The sequence below is a fragment of the Rhinichthys klamathensis genome, unplaced genomic scaffold (genome assembly GCF_029890125.1).
Source record: "Rhinichthys klamathensis goyatoka isolate OS25496 unplaced genomic scaffold, OSU_Roscu_1.1 h1tg000687l_1, whole genome shotgun sequence".
In the NCBI taxonomy this organism is placed as follows: domain Eukaryota; kingdom Metazoa; phylum Chordata; class Actinopteri; order Cypriniformes; family Leuciscidae; genus Rhinichthys; species Rhinichthys klamathensis.
This window is the reverse complement of record NW_026607115.1, coordinates 1,547,671-1,563,532: the sequence shown is the minus strand read 5'-3', so window position 1 is coordinate 1,563,532 and position 15,862 is coordinate 1,547,671. Positions and strand designations below refer to the sequence as shown.

The 15,862-nt window shown below is 38.7% G+C and overlaps 1 protein-coding gene across 2 annotated transcripts in view; it reads left to right on the top strand.

Moving 5' to 3' along the window:
- Positions 1-15,862, top strand: part of zgc:66447 (SLAIN motif-containing protein-like) — a 28,186-nt gene that overhangs the window by 10,864 nt on the left and 1,460 nt on the right. For both annotated transcript variants that reach the window (XM_056241999.1, XM_056241998.1), the window contains exons 3-7: positions 565-704; positions 3,343-3,465; positions 5,777-5,917; positions 8,047-8,337; positions 11,648-11,788. In XM_056241999.1, the coding sequence (XP_056097974.1) occupies positions 565-704; positions 3,343-3,465; positions 5,777-5,917; positions 8,047-8,337; positions 11,648-11,788 (836 nt within the window). The remainder of the gene's footprint in view (positions 1-564; positions 705-3,342; positions 3,466-5,776; positions 5,918-8,046; positions 8,338-11,647; positions 11,789-15,862) is intronic.

Below are 15,862 nucleotides of genomic sequence, written 5' to 3'. Positions count from 1 at the left end.
TATTGTTATTACTGGATGGCATGTGCGCTAAAAAAATAATATTTTATAAAGTTTTGTTCACGCATTAACTGAAAACAGCACAGACTAAAATCTTAGTTCATCAAAATGAAGATTGATTAAAAGTGAGAAATCGATATTGTCAACCCAGCCCTAGCTTCCACACAGCTGACATTTACATAGTGGTTAACCAATGGATCGCCAAGGCAGATATTTAGCTTTATTTAGCCGTAAAAACAGACGCATGATGTTGCACTTTACTGTATTTTCCTTCTTTGAAGTGATTCAAAACCATCATGGCGAACGGTGCGCATCTGAAGTGTCTCAGCTGAAGGAAATAATCCATTATTTATCTGCTTTAATATATCGCCCACATTTTCTTATTGGGCCTATAACATTAAAAATAAACATATATTGGCTGATACCGATACTTCCCCAGAAGTGCTTTTTTCAGGTGCTGTGACTAATTTCTAAGTTCTCACCCCAAAACTAATTTTACCGGTTTAATTTCATGGTTGATGTTTATAATTACCGTTCTGTAAATGCGTCCTGTTTTTCTCTCTTCAGGTTGTACGTGTCCCCAAAGAAGCAGGTTGTGGCAGAACAGGGGCCTGAATCACCACTGAAATGGTGTAGAAAAGTTCTCGATCACCCCAGTCCAGAGACTGAAGTCGCCTGTCGGACACTCATCAACCGACTAGACCAAAGTACGGAAACTTTACAAGATAATAGAAACAATATTTTATAGTCATTTAACTGATGTTAACAAAACAAAGGGGTCGTTGTATACAGATATAGAATGATCCAAATGATTCAGGAACTGATCACAAGCGGACGATTATGTAAAACGCTTTGAGCTTGTCCACTTTTAGCCACTTCCAGAGGTAGTCGAAAACGCATTTGACCGGATTGCTTTCGTAGTGTAAACGCTCATGTGTTCAAACAGGCACGAAAGACCGCCTACTGAGTCTGACCTAACATGTAAACCTTATGGCAAGTGTGCTAGCCAGACGGGATTTCAACTTTGGCGACCCAAATTTGGTTTGAAGATGAAAAACATACCAAGCTCAATGTTCTCTCACTATTCCTGATTTCTAACTCGCACTCACAGCGTTCGGCTGGTCTTAAACTAAAGCTGCCGCTCTCCATATGTTTTAATAGTTATTTCGTCTATTAGATTTAAAGATCTGAAAAAGCCCATACATTTACCCGCCTATAGATCCTGCCCTCGAGAAATCCGGACAGAAGTGGTTGAAAGTGGACAAAAGAGACAGATTAAAACACCAGGTGTAAATGGGAATGCGTCTCCCTCGTCTACTTGTGATCCGATTCTTCAAAACGCATTTTAATACCAGATGTAAACAGCGCCACAGATAGAGATACAGTTATGACATTTAAATTAAACATTACACAACATTTTTATAAAACATTAAACATGTTGCATGGTTGAATTGTTCACAATACGATCTATAACATGCACAGGGCTCAACACTAAGGGTTTTTTCTAGTTGCTCCGCCACAAAAAAAGTCAATAAAATAAAATAGTTACTGTTTTCAATGTTTTCGACTCCTGTAACCTTGTATTCTAACAAATAAGCTTATTACAGTATTTTAAGTACTAGTGAAATTTCACAATTCTTGTTTCCAATTTCGAAACCACAGCAAAAACTACTTGGCGAACTAAGTTAAAGGGATACTCCACTTTTTTTGGAAATCATTTTACAACTCCCCCAGAGGTAAACTGTTGAGTTTTACCGTTTTTGAATCCATTCAGCCGATCTCCGGTTCTGGCGGTACCACTTATAGCATAGCTTAGCATACATCATTGAAGTGGACAAGACCATTAGCATTTCTAATAAAAAAAATTACCAAAGAGTTTCGATATCTTTCCTATTTAAAACTTCAAATCAAATCAAATCCATTTATTGTCACACAACCATATACACAAGTGCATCAGTGGGTGAAATTCTTAGGTGCAATTCCGAGCAACATAGCAGTCATGACACGATGGACGTATAACAATTACAGCAAACAATCGGATTTACATAGATTTACACATCTAATGTGCGCACAATTACTCACAGTATCATATACACAAACAAAACAATAAATAATAATATAATATACAATGTACAATAAACGATATACAATATCCAAAAGAGGTATATATGCATACAATAGATACACGTAAGGAGGAAATATATATATATATATATATATATATATATATTATGTAATATGCGGTAGGGTTATGTTGTGCTAACTTGACTCTTCTGTAGTTACATTGTGCACTAAGACCGACGGAAAATGTAAAGTTGCGATTTTCTAGGCTGATATGGCTAGGAACTATACTCTCATTCCTGCGTAATAATCAAGAAACTTTACTGCCGTACCATGAGTGCAGCAGGCGTAATGATATGACGCAGCGCCTGAAAATAGTTCCGTTGTGTTGACGGAAGGTGGCCTATTTCCAAAAAAAGTGGAGTATCCCTTTAAGTTTAAATCACGATGGACAAAAATCAAGAACTGCCTTACCGGTATTATATATATATATATATATTTTTTTTAAATATCAAAATAGAGGAGAAAAGACTATAGCAACTTCCATTTCATGCTGACTTTATTGTCACCATGTTAAATGTAATGAAGACCATTAAAATACACTACACTGTGTGCCAAAAAAGCTATAGAATATAAATGTTACAATATAAGTTGCATATGAGTATGTTTGTTTTTTTACACACCTGTCTGCAGTTTGAAAGCAGCAAGACAGTCTCTGAATTGTAAGTAATAGATTGATGAAAACGCAATCTAAATGTTAATAACAGGTAAAACTGTCGAATGTTCTACTGGAACAAACACATAGTAACTATTTAATGTATTTTTTTTTCCTGTCACAGTCACATTTCTTTTAAGAATAACTTCTTGATGAAAGTGCATATTTATTAACGTTATTGCGCTTTTTTCTTTGTTGCGTCAGTTGCTCTGTCAAGTCTTTGGAGTTTAATGCTCACTGTTTTGTGAAAGGGAAAATGTTTTGTGCATCCTAACATGTGAAATGCCAAATGTAGAATTTAAAGGGATAGTTCACACAACAATGGAAATTCTGTCATCATTTACTCACCCTCATGTTGCTCAAAACCTGTTTGAATTTCTTTTTTTTTTCTGCGGAGCACAAAATATATTTGAAAGAACGAGTGAATTTTGAAAAGTTAGTGTGGTCCAAAACAACACTGCACCCCGCTGATATTCATTTTATGGACATGTGGGTGAATAAATGATGATTTTTTTTGTATCTGGTTGTTAGATGTGGTCGTTAAATGATTTGATTTTTGTGTTTTGCAGCATCTAGATGGAAGAACGTGTACAGTAGCCCATCTCAGACGGCCGAGGCTGGCGTCTCAGCATCCTCTTCTGCTGGGTACCTCAAATCAACTAACAAAACACTACTAACCTCTGGCAGCTCAGGTATGGCATTAACCCACGCCTTACAGCCTCACCACAACACACACACACACACACACCCATGCAAGCGTTCAGTGGTGTGGGCAGAGCTGCTTTGACTTTGTTTGTGTTCAGTACACATAAAGCATATGACAAGGTCAGATATCATGCATGAGGTTTCTGGCTGGCAAATTCCTCTTAACTTTGTGTGTTTTAAAACCTGTTTGGACTGCAGTGTGTGCTAAAGACATGAGTAACTGCCTCTGCATGAGTTGCTGCTGTTTAATGAACCACATTGGTAGCCAGAAATGATTTTAGTTGCTTTGCTGCAGGCATGTGACTCACTTGCAGTGCTAGGGCTGGGAGTTATGGACCAAACATCATATGGCAGTATTTTTTAGGCTGAATGGTGATGCATAATATGAAAATAATGAAACCCTAAATGAGGTTGACAGCAACAACTTCTAGCCTAACTCATAAATATTATTAAAGACAAGTAAACGGCAATAAAAACATACAATTGAAATAAACGCTGCTTTTCAGGTTGGTCTAACAGTAGTTAAATTAATACATTAAATAAAGGCTAATCAAATGTAAAATAACACTGCAAAGACTTTTCTGTATAAATTAAATATAGATTAATCCTTATTTAAGTCACAAAAGTCAAGAGCAGAGAGTGATTTTTTTTCTTTGTCCATTGATGTTTGATTAACATTAAAAACACAAAAAGAGTGAATGTCCGGATCCAATATAGTGTTACACATGCACTTTATTTAACTGTCTACATTCACTTAAGACATAACCCTTATATATTTTTCACCAATATAGGGTTTTTGATGTAATTCTGTGAGAAGCAGTGTTAATTTTGACCACAAATTTTGATTTAGTTTTTAGTCTTTTGACTAAAATGCCTTTTAGTTTTAGTCATTTTTTAGTCATCTGAATTGTTTTAGATTTAGTCAACTAATAAGATAATAAGATTTTAGATACAAATCTGACGAGTTTAGTTAAATTGTAATGCGTCAATTGAGCGTTTCTCTAAAAAAATTCTAAACTCATTATATACTCCTGGAGAAAACATAATTAACCTGTAATATGAATGATATTAAGGTTTGAACATGCGATACAGACACAGATAGTTGCTGCTGTGACATAACATGTCTTTGTTCATCTTTAATAAAACCATTCTCAATAAAGAAAAAAGAACATGTTTTAAAATGAATGATATGGTGAATTCAGGTTGATTGGGACACTTTTTTGAGATGAATGGGAAAGAGTGTCCCATCAACCTGAGTTCACCCCTATCCAGTCTTTATAACAACTTGCAACATTCTTCAATCTTTCTACCTGGCATATTTATTTGTATAAGTTAAATAGAGATTAATCCTTATTAAAGCTAAAAAACGTTATTTAGTCAAGAGCATTGAGTGATTTTTCTCTTTTGTTTGATTAACATTAATGACAGCATCAGGTTTATTAGGCTGCTGTCACTTTAAAGCCGAATGCATGGATCCAATACACTGATGCACATCCAATGTTCTCCCAACTGTTTGTGTTTACGTGAATACTCGCCAAAACAGACATTTTTACACAATTGTGTGTGTATTTGTTCATTCAAGCGCGTAAACACGCGAAAGAGGTGTTTCCTTTCCGCACTCGTGTGCCGTCTGAGAGGCGGCTCTCTGTGTGCGCCAGAAAACTGCACTGAATTGAGCTCTCTTTGTTTATGTCGACATGCTTTTCAGATTTATCCATATGTCTGCTCTTCTTTCTACCACACGTTTACATTTTTGAACATTTTATGAGACATGCAGTATAATGACAGTATATTTTCCCAAAAAATTTAAACCCGTTTTCAAAAGCGTGCGTTTTTAGGCCCTCAAAACGCCGGTTTCGTGTAAATGAACAGCCAAAACACATAAAATATTTTCAGATTTTAGTTGAAAACCGTGTCTTGCAAAACGGCCTCAGAGACTCGCTCGCTGTCAGGGATGAAACTTTATGCAAAATAGAAAATACCTGCGTGAGTTTCTAACATTACAGATAAGAGTATACCAGTCAAATGCAAGTTATGGCCTGTGGAAAGCGCATCTCAAATGTGTTAAACGACACACTCATCTGACAGCACAAGCTGAGGTAAATGTGAAGCTTAATATAAAGCTTTCTCATGTTTGGTGCCCGGTGTTACACAAATGCATTATTCACAAATTAAAAGTGTCGTGACGGCACGCAGATGCGATTAATCGATAATCAAATTCGCTGACGATTCTTTCGATCTATTATCATCAGTTTAGTTGTTGCAGCCCTAACATTGAATGTTTTCTGTTGTTTACAGGTCACATGGGCGTCCACTCTGCTCTCAGCTCCCAGTCCTCTATTGACAGTGAGTTAAGCACCTCGGATGACTCCATCTCCATGGGCTATAAGCTTCAGGATCTGACTGACGTTCAGATAATGGCTCGTCTGCAGGAGGAGAGTAAGTATGCTTCACCAGACACACATCCAGACCCTGAGGGCACAATGCACCACTTATTCGTGCACAATGCTAATAAATGTAGGACATGAAAATGCTTTCTACTCTTGTTATTTGTTTTGAAACGCATTGCTTCAACAGAATGATCTGATTGGTTCAGGCAAATTGCAGGCGCTGTTATTTGTGTATCGAGAACACTTTTAGAGATTAGCCTGAGTCTCTTGTGTAACTATTACACAGTAGTTGAAGTTTATTATTTGACACACCACATGGGTTTGTAGTCTGCAGATGATTTGACAAAATATTGGTAAATTTGAAAAGGAAATCAAAACTGACCCGGTTTACTTACTACATAAATGAACTAAGTTCAGTTTCTGGTATTATTTTAATTCCCACAATCTCTTGCTATCTCAAATTCAAACTTTGTTCAATCTGCTATGGAATGGCCACTTTTCACCATCAGCAATTTACTTTGGGCAAAATAAAACCCTACATAATATCGAATATGCATTTTCTATCAGAAATGTCATTTCAAAAAGGCACAAATGTACAACTTGTAACGGCTGGAAATAAGGTGTGGCCCCTTTAAGAGCTGTGCGCTCCCTGTTGAACTGTCGGCAGTATTGTATTGTATAGCCTTGGGCCTCGAACACCCCTTTTACTGTCTATGCGAACACCCCATGTATGCGGGTAATTTCAGTTTGATGCTAATTTTTATCTTATTTTGTTTATTAAGTAACGATGTGGACGGTAGAACGTGTGACAGACAGGCTACACGAGTTCGATTTGGGAATAAAGTGCGAGTTGTGAGATGCCAATCGCCTCCGTGTGTCTGTCTGGCCTCTGCATGCAATAACTTCAGTTGTGAGCTATCCCTAATCTTCCTGAAGCAACGCGTTACAAACTGTACTTCAGTTTCATTGCGGGGACACCACCTTCACCTGCCATCATGTCTATCGCCTCGCTTTCGGGTTAAACTTTCCGCAACTGCGCAACTGGGTTATAGGTTGCCAGGTTGAAGTGACAAACGGGTTGAAATTGTAAATGGTCTGTGGATTGTGAGAATATAATGCATTTAATACAATCTGGCAACTGGTCAACATTAGACAAACATATTGGTCCGATTATTCATAAAGGAGTTTGGGCCATGCAAATTACGGGAGTTTCCCGGGAGAAATAACAAACCGGGAGGGGTCCGGGAGATAGGGCTAAAAAACGTGAGAAACCCGGGAAAAACGGGAGTGTTGACAGGTATGGTTTAGGAGGCGATTCCGGATTCAGCCTGCGTCTTTTTTAACTGAATACGCTTAAAGTCCCACAGACTTCCATAGAAAATGCCTTTTTGGCGTGTTCATAGCCTGGGAAAACCCTGACAACTTCTGGCAAATTGATTTGCTCAAAGTTAGTCTGGCAAAGAGCTCATTCAAGCCCATTTCCAATCCGCCGAAATCGAGGCACCAATCAGAAACGTTGGGGCGGGCTTTACACGATGACGACAGCGCTGGGATTTTGAAGCAGATTTTGTAGCCTACATTACAAAGATGGATGCCGCCGTCGAACATCACTCGTTCGAATCAGCTATCGCGTCTGTTTTAAGCGATTTGAACGTTTCCTTTTAGTTAAAAACCGAGCAAAGAACAACACTCGGAGATGTGTCTCCGCCACTCTGCATACGTCATCTCCTTATCGCTCTGATTGGGTTTAGGTCTATCCGCGACGTCCGTTGGTGACGCCCCTCTGGAAATGATTTGTCTATGACGCTTTGCCAGACCATAACTCAGTTACAACTGAGAATGGTCTGGTTTTAACCAGGCTAGCGTGTTCAGCCTGTGTCGATCAAACTTGGCACTAGGGATATCAGTACTACAATCAAAAAGATCAATACCAGTGTTGGGACAGTATCAGTTGTATGCTGTAGTACAGGCACACAGACGGCTGCTCTCTGTGTGTGCATGTGTCCTGTGAAGAGCACTTGTGCCGAATAGTCAAATACACTTCAAAGTGTTCATTTTTGACTTTCAAGTTTTTCTGGTAAGAATACCACTACTAATGTGATTCCATCAGCAGTTTCAAACGAAGCTTTTTTTTTTCTTCTTCACTGTTACAGCCAGTGGCTTGTCTGTGTGTTCCAGGTCTCCGGCAGGACTACGCCTCTACCTCGGCCTCGCGCCGCAGCTCGTCGGCGTCCCTGCAGTCTCTGCGTCGAGGCACATACAGCGATCAGGAGTTCGACTCCTACAGTCTGGAGGACGAGGAGGACGAGTGTTGCTCTCTGCCTCAGCGTCTCCAGCGCTACTCGCCCTCGCCACACAGCTCTCCCCGCTGCCTCTCTCCCAACACACTGGCGGAGTACAGCCGGCTCGCCGCGCCGCGCCCGCGCATGTCCCGCCGCTCCCTGCAGGGCCCGGGGTCCAAGAGCGAGGGTAGGACGTTTAGTGTTCAGCAGAGATGTTTGCCGTGTACACTACCAGTCACAAGTTTTGGATCGCTAAGATTTTTTATGTTTTTAAAAGAAGTCTCTTCTGCTCATCAAGGCTGCATTTATGTGCTAAAAAAAATAAACAGTAATATTGTTAAATATTATGACAATTTAAAATAACTGTTTTCTATTTTAAACTTTATTCCTGTGATCAAAGCATCATTACTCCAGTCTTCAGTGTCACATGATCCTTCAGAAATTATTCTCATATGCAGATTTGATGCTCAAAACACATTCATTATTATTATTATGTTGAAAACAGTTTTTTTCAAGATTCTATGATGAGCATCAAAAGAACAGCATTTATTTGAAATAGAATCTTTTGTAACATTATAAAAGGTTTTTTTTTTATTTTTTTTTATTTTTTTTTACTTTTGATCAATTTAATTCACCCTTGATGAATAAAAGTATTGATTTATTTTATTTGTATTTAGTGTTTAATGTTACAAAAGCTTTCTATTTCAGATAAATGCTGTTCTTTTGAACTTACTATTCATCAAAGAATCCTGAATAAAAATGTAAACAACTGTTTTCAACATTGATAATAATGAGAAATGTTTCTTGAGCATCAGATCATCATATTATAATTATTTCTAAAGGATCATGTGACACTGAAGACTGGAGTAATGATGCTGAAAATACAGCTTTGATCACAGGAATAAATGTACACTTTACTATATATTCACATAGAAAACAGCTGTTTTAAATTGTAATTATTTCCCACAATATATATATATTTTTTTTTTATCAAATAAATGCAGCCTTGGTGAGCAGAAGAGACTTCTTTTAAAAACATTAAAAATCTTACCAATCCAAAACTGTTAACTGGAAGTGTACATAAGCCTGGTGTGAATGTGCTTGTAAAACAGAACTGATTAATGAACTGCGATACGGATGCACTGCCCCTTAGATATGAACGATCATCGATGCTGTTGTAGAAGGATAAGGTGTCATGAGGAATTTTGAAATCTTTGTTTCTGGATGTTAGCTTATGAAGTTAGCAATGTTTTGGCAACAAAAAATTCAAATATTTGCAAAAATGGTAATTTTCCGAATGTTATATTGTGTCAAGGGTTTACAATAGCCAAGTCAAGTAACCTTTTATTTATATAGCACTTCATACAGTACAGCTTCGCAGGAAAAAGACATTATTCAGATCAATTCAGTTCAAGTTTTGTTCTCATCGGATAGTGTAAGTGCAGTCAAATCAATAATATAACTGAATATTAAGCGTCTTATAAACACCAACTTAGCAAGCCCAAGGCAACAGTAAGATAAACTACACCAGCACATGTTTAACTTTAGTAAATGTATGTATCTATACTGATTTGATTAGCAGAACTCTAACAATGAGACTCTTGGTCTCTTAATAGCGTTCAAATCTGGCATAACGCTAATTACAAACACGCTTAAAGATTATAAATAAATGTGCCGCCGTTGCCTCTGAGGACCAAATACTTGGCACTGCTGTAGCTTTCAGCACAAGATATTCAGGGGGAACCGGCTGCATGAGTAGTTAAGAGCACGCCTCCTTGAGCTCGGAGCATAGCACAACTATGACTTAATTTAGATGTTGGTAGAAGTAAATTAAAGTCTAGGAGGTCATGTGCAATGCATGACACTGTTTTGAACTAAAAACTGTGTTTGGCCATCCATTTACACGGCAACGGCATTTTGGGGGCCTGAAAACGTTCAAATCGCAAGTTTTTAACCACAAATTTGTGAAAACGGTGACGTCATGCGTATTACTTAATAATAATTTTGTTTTCGCGGATCCATGTAAACGTGGATCGTTTTGACAACATTGTCATCTGTTCACGAAAAGCGCAAAGGAAAAACTTCAGTTTTTAGTACATCGTTGTCATGTAAATGTACCTTTCAATTTTTGTATTGAATGTCCAATGAAAAAAAAAGACTTATTCAGAGTACGGTACTTGAAATTCTATCATCAGGAACCTGAAACCATGTATGACTACCTATTTACACAGTGATCTTGTCTATTGGGTAACCAGTACCTTTGTGATGAGCTGGCAAAGTGAGAACTGAATAGATACTGTTATTCCGAAATACTAGAAGAGCTAATGATGAAAGAAAAATGCGCAGCTGAAAGTCCCTATTCATTTCAGTCTGATCTTGACAGCTTGAGCGGCACATTTCAGTGCAAATTATTCACGAGTCTGTAACTGTGTAATGTCTAACTTTGCAAAGAGACTGTTATTGAAGGATGGGGGAATACAAAGCAGTATTGGATCTGTCAGCAAAGCCGCGGCTCAGTTACTTATTTAAAAAGGGGCTTTCGCACCAGAGGAACCTTTTCAAAGTTCCTAGAACTATTGGCGGAAGTACACGGATTTTGGCGCGTTCGCACCGCAGGAACTAGGAACGATTTGAGTTCTAGGAACTCCTTTTAGAGGAACTAGTTTATTTCCTACTTCAGAGTCGGTCTAAACCAGTGCTATAGGAACTACCAGTGACGTTAGTGTTCGCTGATTGGCCGAGCGCATGCAAAACACCCGCCATTTTAAAAAAAGCTGCTCGCACAGATTATAGCCTATACATTTACTCTACAAACTAACTCTACGAACATGGAAAACAGTGATAGATGAAGCTCTTAACCTTTACGCTGAGGAGAAAATCCAACGTGATTTTGAGGAGACCAAGCGAAACATGATTATGTATTATTATGGATTATGTATTTCTGCTCAGCAACACTGGACATCAACCACACGGCATACGCTAATACCTTTTCATATACGGTCTACTTTCTATGTATAACAGTTCTGTCCAATAACGGATTAGACAGGACTGTTAAACAGATCGTAAACTAGTCAACTATGTCTGGCGTTCTCAGCGCCGTCAAAATAAAAGTCACAACAACAAGCGCGGCTTACGCCACTTCAGAGTTCCTACTGGCGGTGCCAATGCAACCAGGAAAACGTTCCTGAGGGAACCATTAGTTCTCGGAGAACACCCTGGTGGCTGGCTCCTAGCACTATCCGGTGCGAAAGCCCTTAAAGTGATAAAGAGGTGTTCTGAGGTCTTAAAGTTTTTATCCAGAGGCTTTATCATGAAAGTGGTCATGATAACTCATATAAGTGGACATCAGGCAAAACTCAGCATGGTACAACCCCTTTAATATTATTGATTGGCTGATCAGCATTGCACCTGCATGTATTCCTTCTGCATCTCATAGACAGCAAGATGTTCTCAATGGGCGGGTAGTGTGTTAAGCAGGCTGTGTGTGTGGTTTTCAGAGGAGCTCAGGCACAGCATGCCTAACCTGACCCCGCGCACCAGCCTGCACTCTCTGGAGGCAGTCAGAAACAGCCGCAGCATGGAGGCTAACTTACAGAGCTCAGGCAACCGCACGTCCCGTCTGCCCCACTCCCCGACAGGTTGGTACCCCGCTCCTCTGCTTCTCCTTCACCCGATCCCTGTTCCTCAGGTACAGCTGTGTGATGATGATGACGACGTGCCTCGAACCCACTCTTTCAAGACCACCCCATAATCCCCGTCACAGTGGTGAGGTGAATGGATGGTGTGTGTCTGGTTTCTGTATCACCACTCCTTGACTCTGAACCATTGTTGAACTAACAATACACTATTGGTCCAGTTTCTCCTCCCCTCACCCATCATCCATTATTTCTGCTCTTAAAACCTGTTGCGCCTGTAGTGGCACTCTGAGCCACTATAGCACAATCTTTGATGTCCGGGGGATGATGTATTTTATAGCAGGCCAACCTGGAAGTTAGTATCAGCCTCAAAAAACAATTTGCCATGTAAAAGCCCCATGACCAACAGAGGCTTATGATTCTTATACGTTTTGTCAATATGATAATCTTCACAACTGAACACCACTGTCTTTTATAATTCTTGAAGCTTAAATTCAATCGTCAGAAGTCAAAGCTAAACGTGGGCTATAGATTACCTGCAACACCGTCACATGACTTGAACATCACCATCACCGAGCTTCCAACAAGTCTGTATGTAAAAAAACTAAACAAAACAAACATTTCCCCTAAACGTTAGTTAGAGCGTGATTATAGCGAGTAGATGAGTGTACCTGTCAGGCTGATGATGTTTAACGTCCCCGACAAGCTGCCAGTTAGCCACTTGTTAGCATCTGCATTTTCAAGACCGGTAAAAGGTTTAATAAAATCACGAGGGGGTTTTACTGGTGTATTTTATGCTTTAGAATAAAACGTAAAAATATATTGAGCTTGTGTTTACCACAAACCTTATTTCAGGCATTTAACCAAAAAGCCATTGACTTCAGGACGATGGAACGGGAAGTGCTAAAATGCGAACTCGTTTCTGTGTTTTGGCCTATAAAATACGGCATCCCTGCAGAACTCTAGTACAGTTTTGCCACTACCCAGCTAGGTGCAGTTTCATGTCATCATCCAATTACTAAGAGTAATGTGACATGAATGTGGGGAGTTTCGACCTACAGCCAACTCGTGTCCTTTGGGAGTTTGGTTTAGAGCCAAACAACTGCCATTGCGATGTCATTTTACACACGATTTAAACCCTGCAGGGCTCCAGACTGACCAAATGGTCGCATTTTGTGACCTCTTTTCCTGCTGGTGCGACACAATTATGTTAAAAGGTCGCACGTTGCCCAACTGATAAGAGCTGCCATTTCTGTTGCATGTCAGAAACATCCAACTGCAAACAAATCGAAAGTGGAACGAAACCGCGCAATAATAGCAATAATACAGCGCTATACAAGTTATAGAAGGCTTTTCAGTCCACAAATCACCAACATTCACCATGGATTTACTGTAGCAATGCTAACTGAACTAATCATGGGATTGTGGCTGAAATAGTCAAATGTTTTTTACATTATTCAGTTCAGGGTTCGTACAACCTCTTGAGAGTGAATTTCAAGGGCTTTCAAGCGCTTCACTAGCCTGGTTAAAACCAGACCATTCTCAGTTGTAACTGAGTTATGGTCTGGCAAAGCGTCATAGACAAATCATTTCCAGAGGGGCGTCACCAACGGACGTCGAGGATAGACCTAAACCCAATCAGAGCGATGAAGGAGATGACGTATGCAGAGCGGCGAGTGTTGTTCTATGCTCGGTTTTTAACAAAAAGGAAAAGTTCAAATCACTTGAAACAGACGCGATAGCTGATTGGAACGAGCGATGTTCGACGGCGGCATCCATCTTTGTAATGTAGGCTACAAAATCTGCTTCAAAATCCCAGCGCTGTCGTCATCGTGTAAAGCCCGCCCCAACGTTTCTGATTGGTGCCTCGATTTCGGCGGATTGGAAATGGGCTTGAATGAGCTCTTTGCCAGACTAACTTTCAGAGCAAATCTAAATTTGCTGGAAGTTGTCAGGGTTTTCCCAGGCTAGCGCTTCACGCTTTTCCCAGCACTTCAAAGCTCTAAATATTGTCCAATTTTAATGTTATTTTTAATGTGATGATTTGTGATGAACTAAAAGTTTGAAGAGAAAGGAAAACTAACTCCTTTTAAAGAAAGAAAACTAGCACTGTTGCAAACAAACACCTTTATTTATTTTTTTAAAAGACCAGTATAAATGACCACTATAACCAGTAGATGGCGGCAGAAGAGCACTTGTTGACTTACTAGCCATTTCCACTCCCTAATATATGGAAAACAGTAGGAAGTCACAAAGTCTCATGAAAAACAAAACCTTTTCTTCAAATTGTAACTGAATTACACAGAAAGCAAGTCAAGAGCGCCTCTTTATAATCACTGAAGTTGTCTGTGTAATAAATAATACTATCTTCTACTCTTATTAAATGTACCATTGTTCTTTTAAAGTATATGTATTTACAGTAAATTAAAATTTTCCCTATTAAAAAAATAGGTTTTTGCATGTTACTGTTGTTAAGAAAAGTCAATTTTATTTGCCACTCAATTCAAGCTCAGTGTTTTACTGTCAAATTTCCCATAACCAAACCTGTAATATTATTAGTAACTGCACTTATTAATGTGAAACAAAAGTAATTTCATAATTAAATGAACTTCCAAACACCCCCAGCGCTACCGAATGAGGTTCTGGTGCCACGCTCTCGAGTGTACGTCTGAAGCCCTGCCCTGGTCTCTTCTCGACACACCCGAAAGAGTCCATCTTGTGTTGAGTGTTTCATCCTGTCCCTCTCTCTGGATGTCCTGAGGCTGTTCTTCTTACCATGTTTCCTAGCTTGATTTGGTGCACTCTTGACTCATGTGTGTGTGGTAAACAAGATCTTTTACTCACGCCAGTCTTTCCTGGAGGTCGCCCAAGGCTTTCTCCTCCTTCAGTCACTCCCTTCGAGACTGTTGTCTTGGACAGATGTCTTGCTTCATCTGATGGCATCCCGCTTTCCTTGAGTACTACCCCTACCAAGACATCTTCTGCTCAACTTTTCCCTCTGTTCATGAAACACACATACAAACGGATCCTAAATTCCTAGGTGTTCATCAAAAGTGTTGAGCAAATCAGGATTTAAAAAGGCGTAGGTCCACTGAATTGCATGCATATGAAGTAATTAAACCAGTGATTAAAGTAGTCCAACATTGTTTATTAAAATGTGATGAATAGAGAATCATATCTAATTATTGTCCAATGCATCATGTCCAGTGCATTAATATTATAATATGTGCTAACGAGCTGCATAATATCTGTTTTGTGATAATTGCATCACTGAAATGAATTCATTATGTTTCTGAATTCCTGGAATATCACACACACGTTGGCCATGTCTGGCACACATACGTTTTCCAGGAGTGCTGTTGATGATGAGCGCCATACTTCATCTTCTAAACCATGACGGCATATTTGTGAGCGAATGTATGTGTGGGAGTTAATGCACTTGTTCACATTGTGCATGGATTTAAGATGAACAGCGATTTATGAAGATTTATGTTTGTACGGCATTTTAGAAGCTGTTGCACGTTCACATTCGGATCATTGAACATCGAATTTTCTGTTGAATTTGAACCATTGAATTTGTGGAAGCAAATTTGTAAAGCGAAGTAAAATGGACTGAAAATTGCCTGTCGAATATAATAGGTTGTATTTTTAAACGGACCTAATATTTTGGAAGTGAAATCTGAATTTAATTTTTAACAATGAAAATGAGTGTGGAATGTTTTGAATTGAAATATACCACCATGTTGAATTTCAGCCTGTAAAAATGCAAGCCCTAAAAATACAATGCATTAATATTAGTGCTGGGCAACGATTAATCACATCCAAACTAAAAGTTTGTGTTTACATAATATGTGTGTGTGTGTACTGTGTATAATTATTTTGTATATATAAATACACACATATGCATGGATATATTTAAGAAATATTTGCATATATATAATACTGTACAATATATATATATATATATATATATATATATATATATATATATATATATATTAGGGCTGTCAAACGATTAATCACGATTAATCGCATCCAAAATAAAAGTTTGTTTACACATAATATGTGTGTGTACTA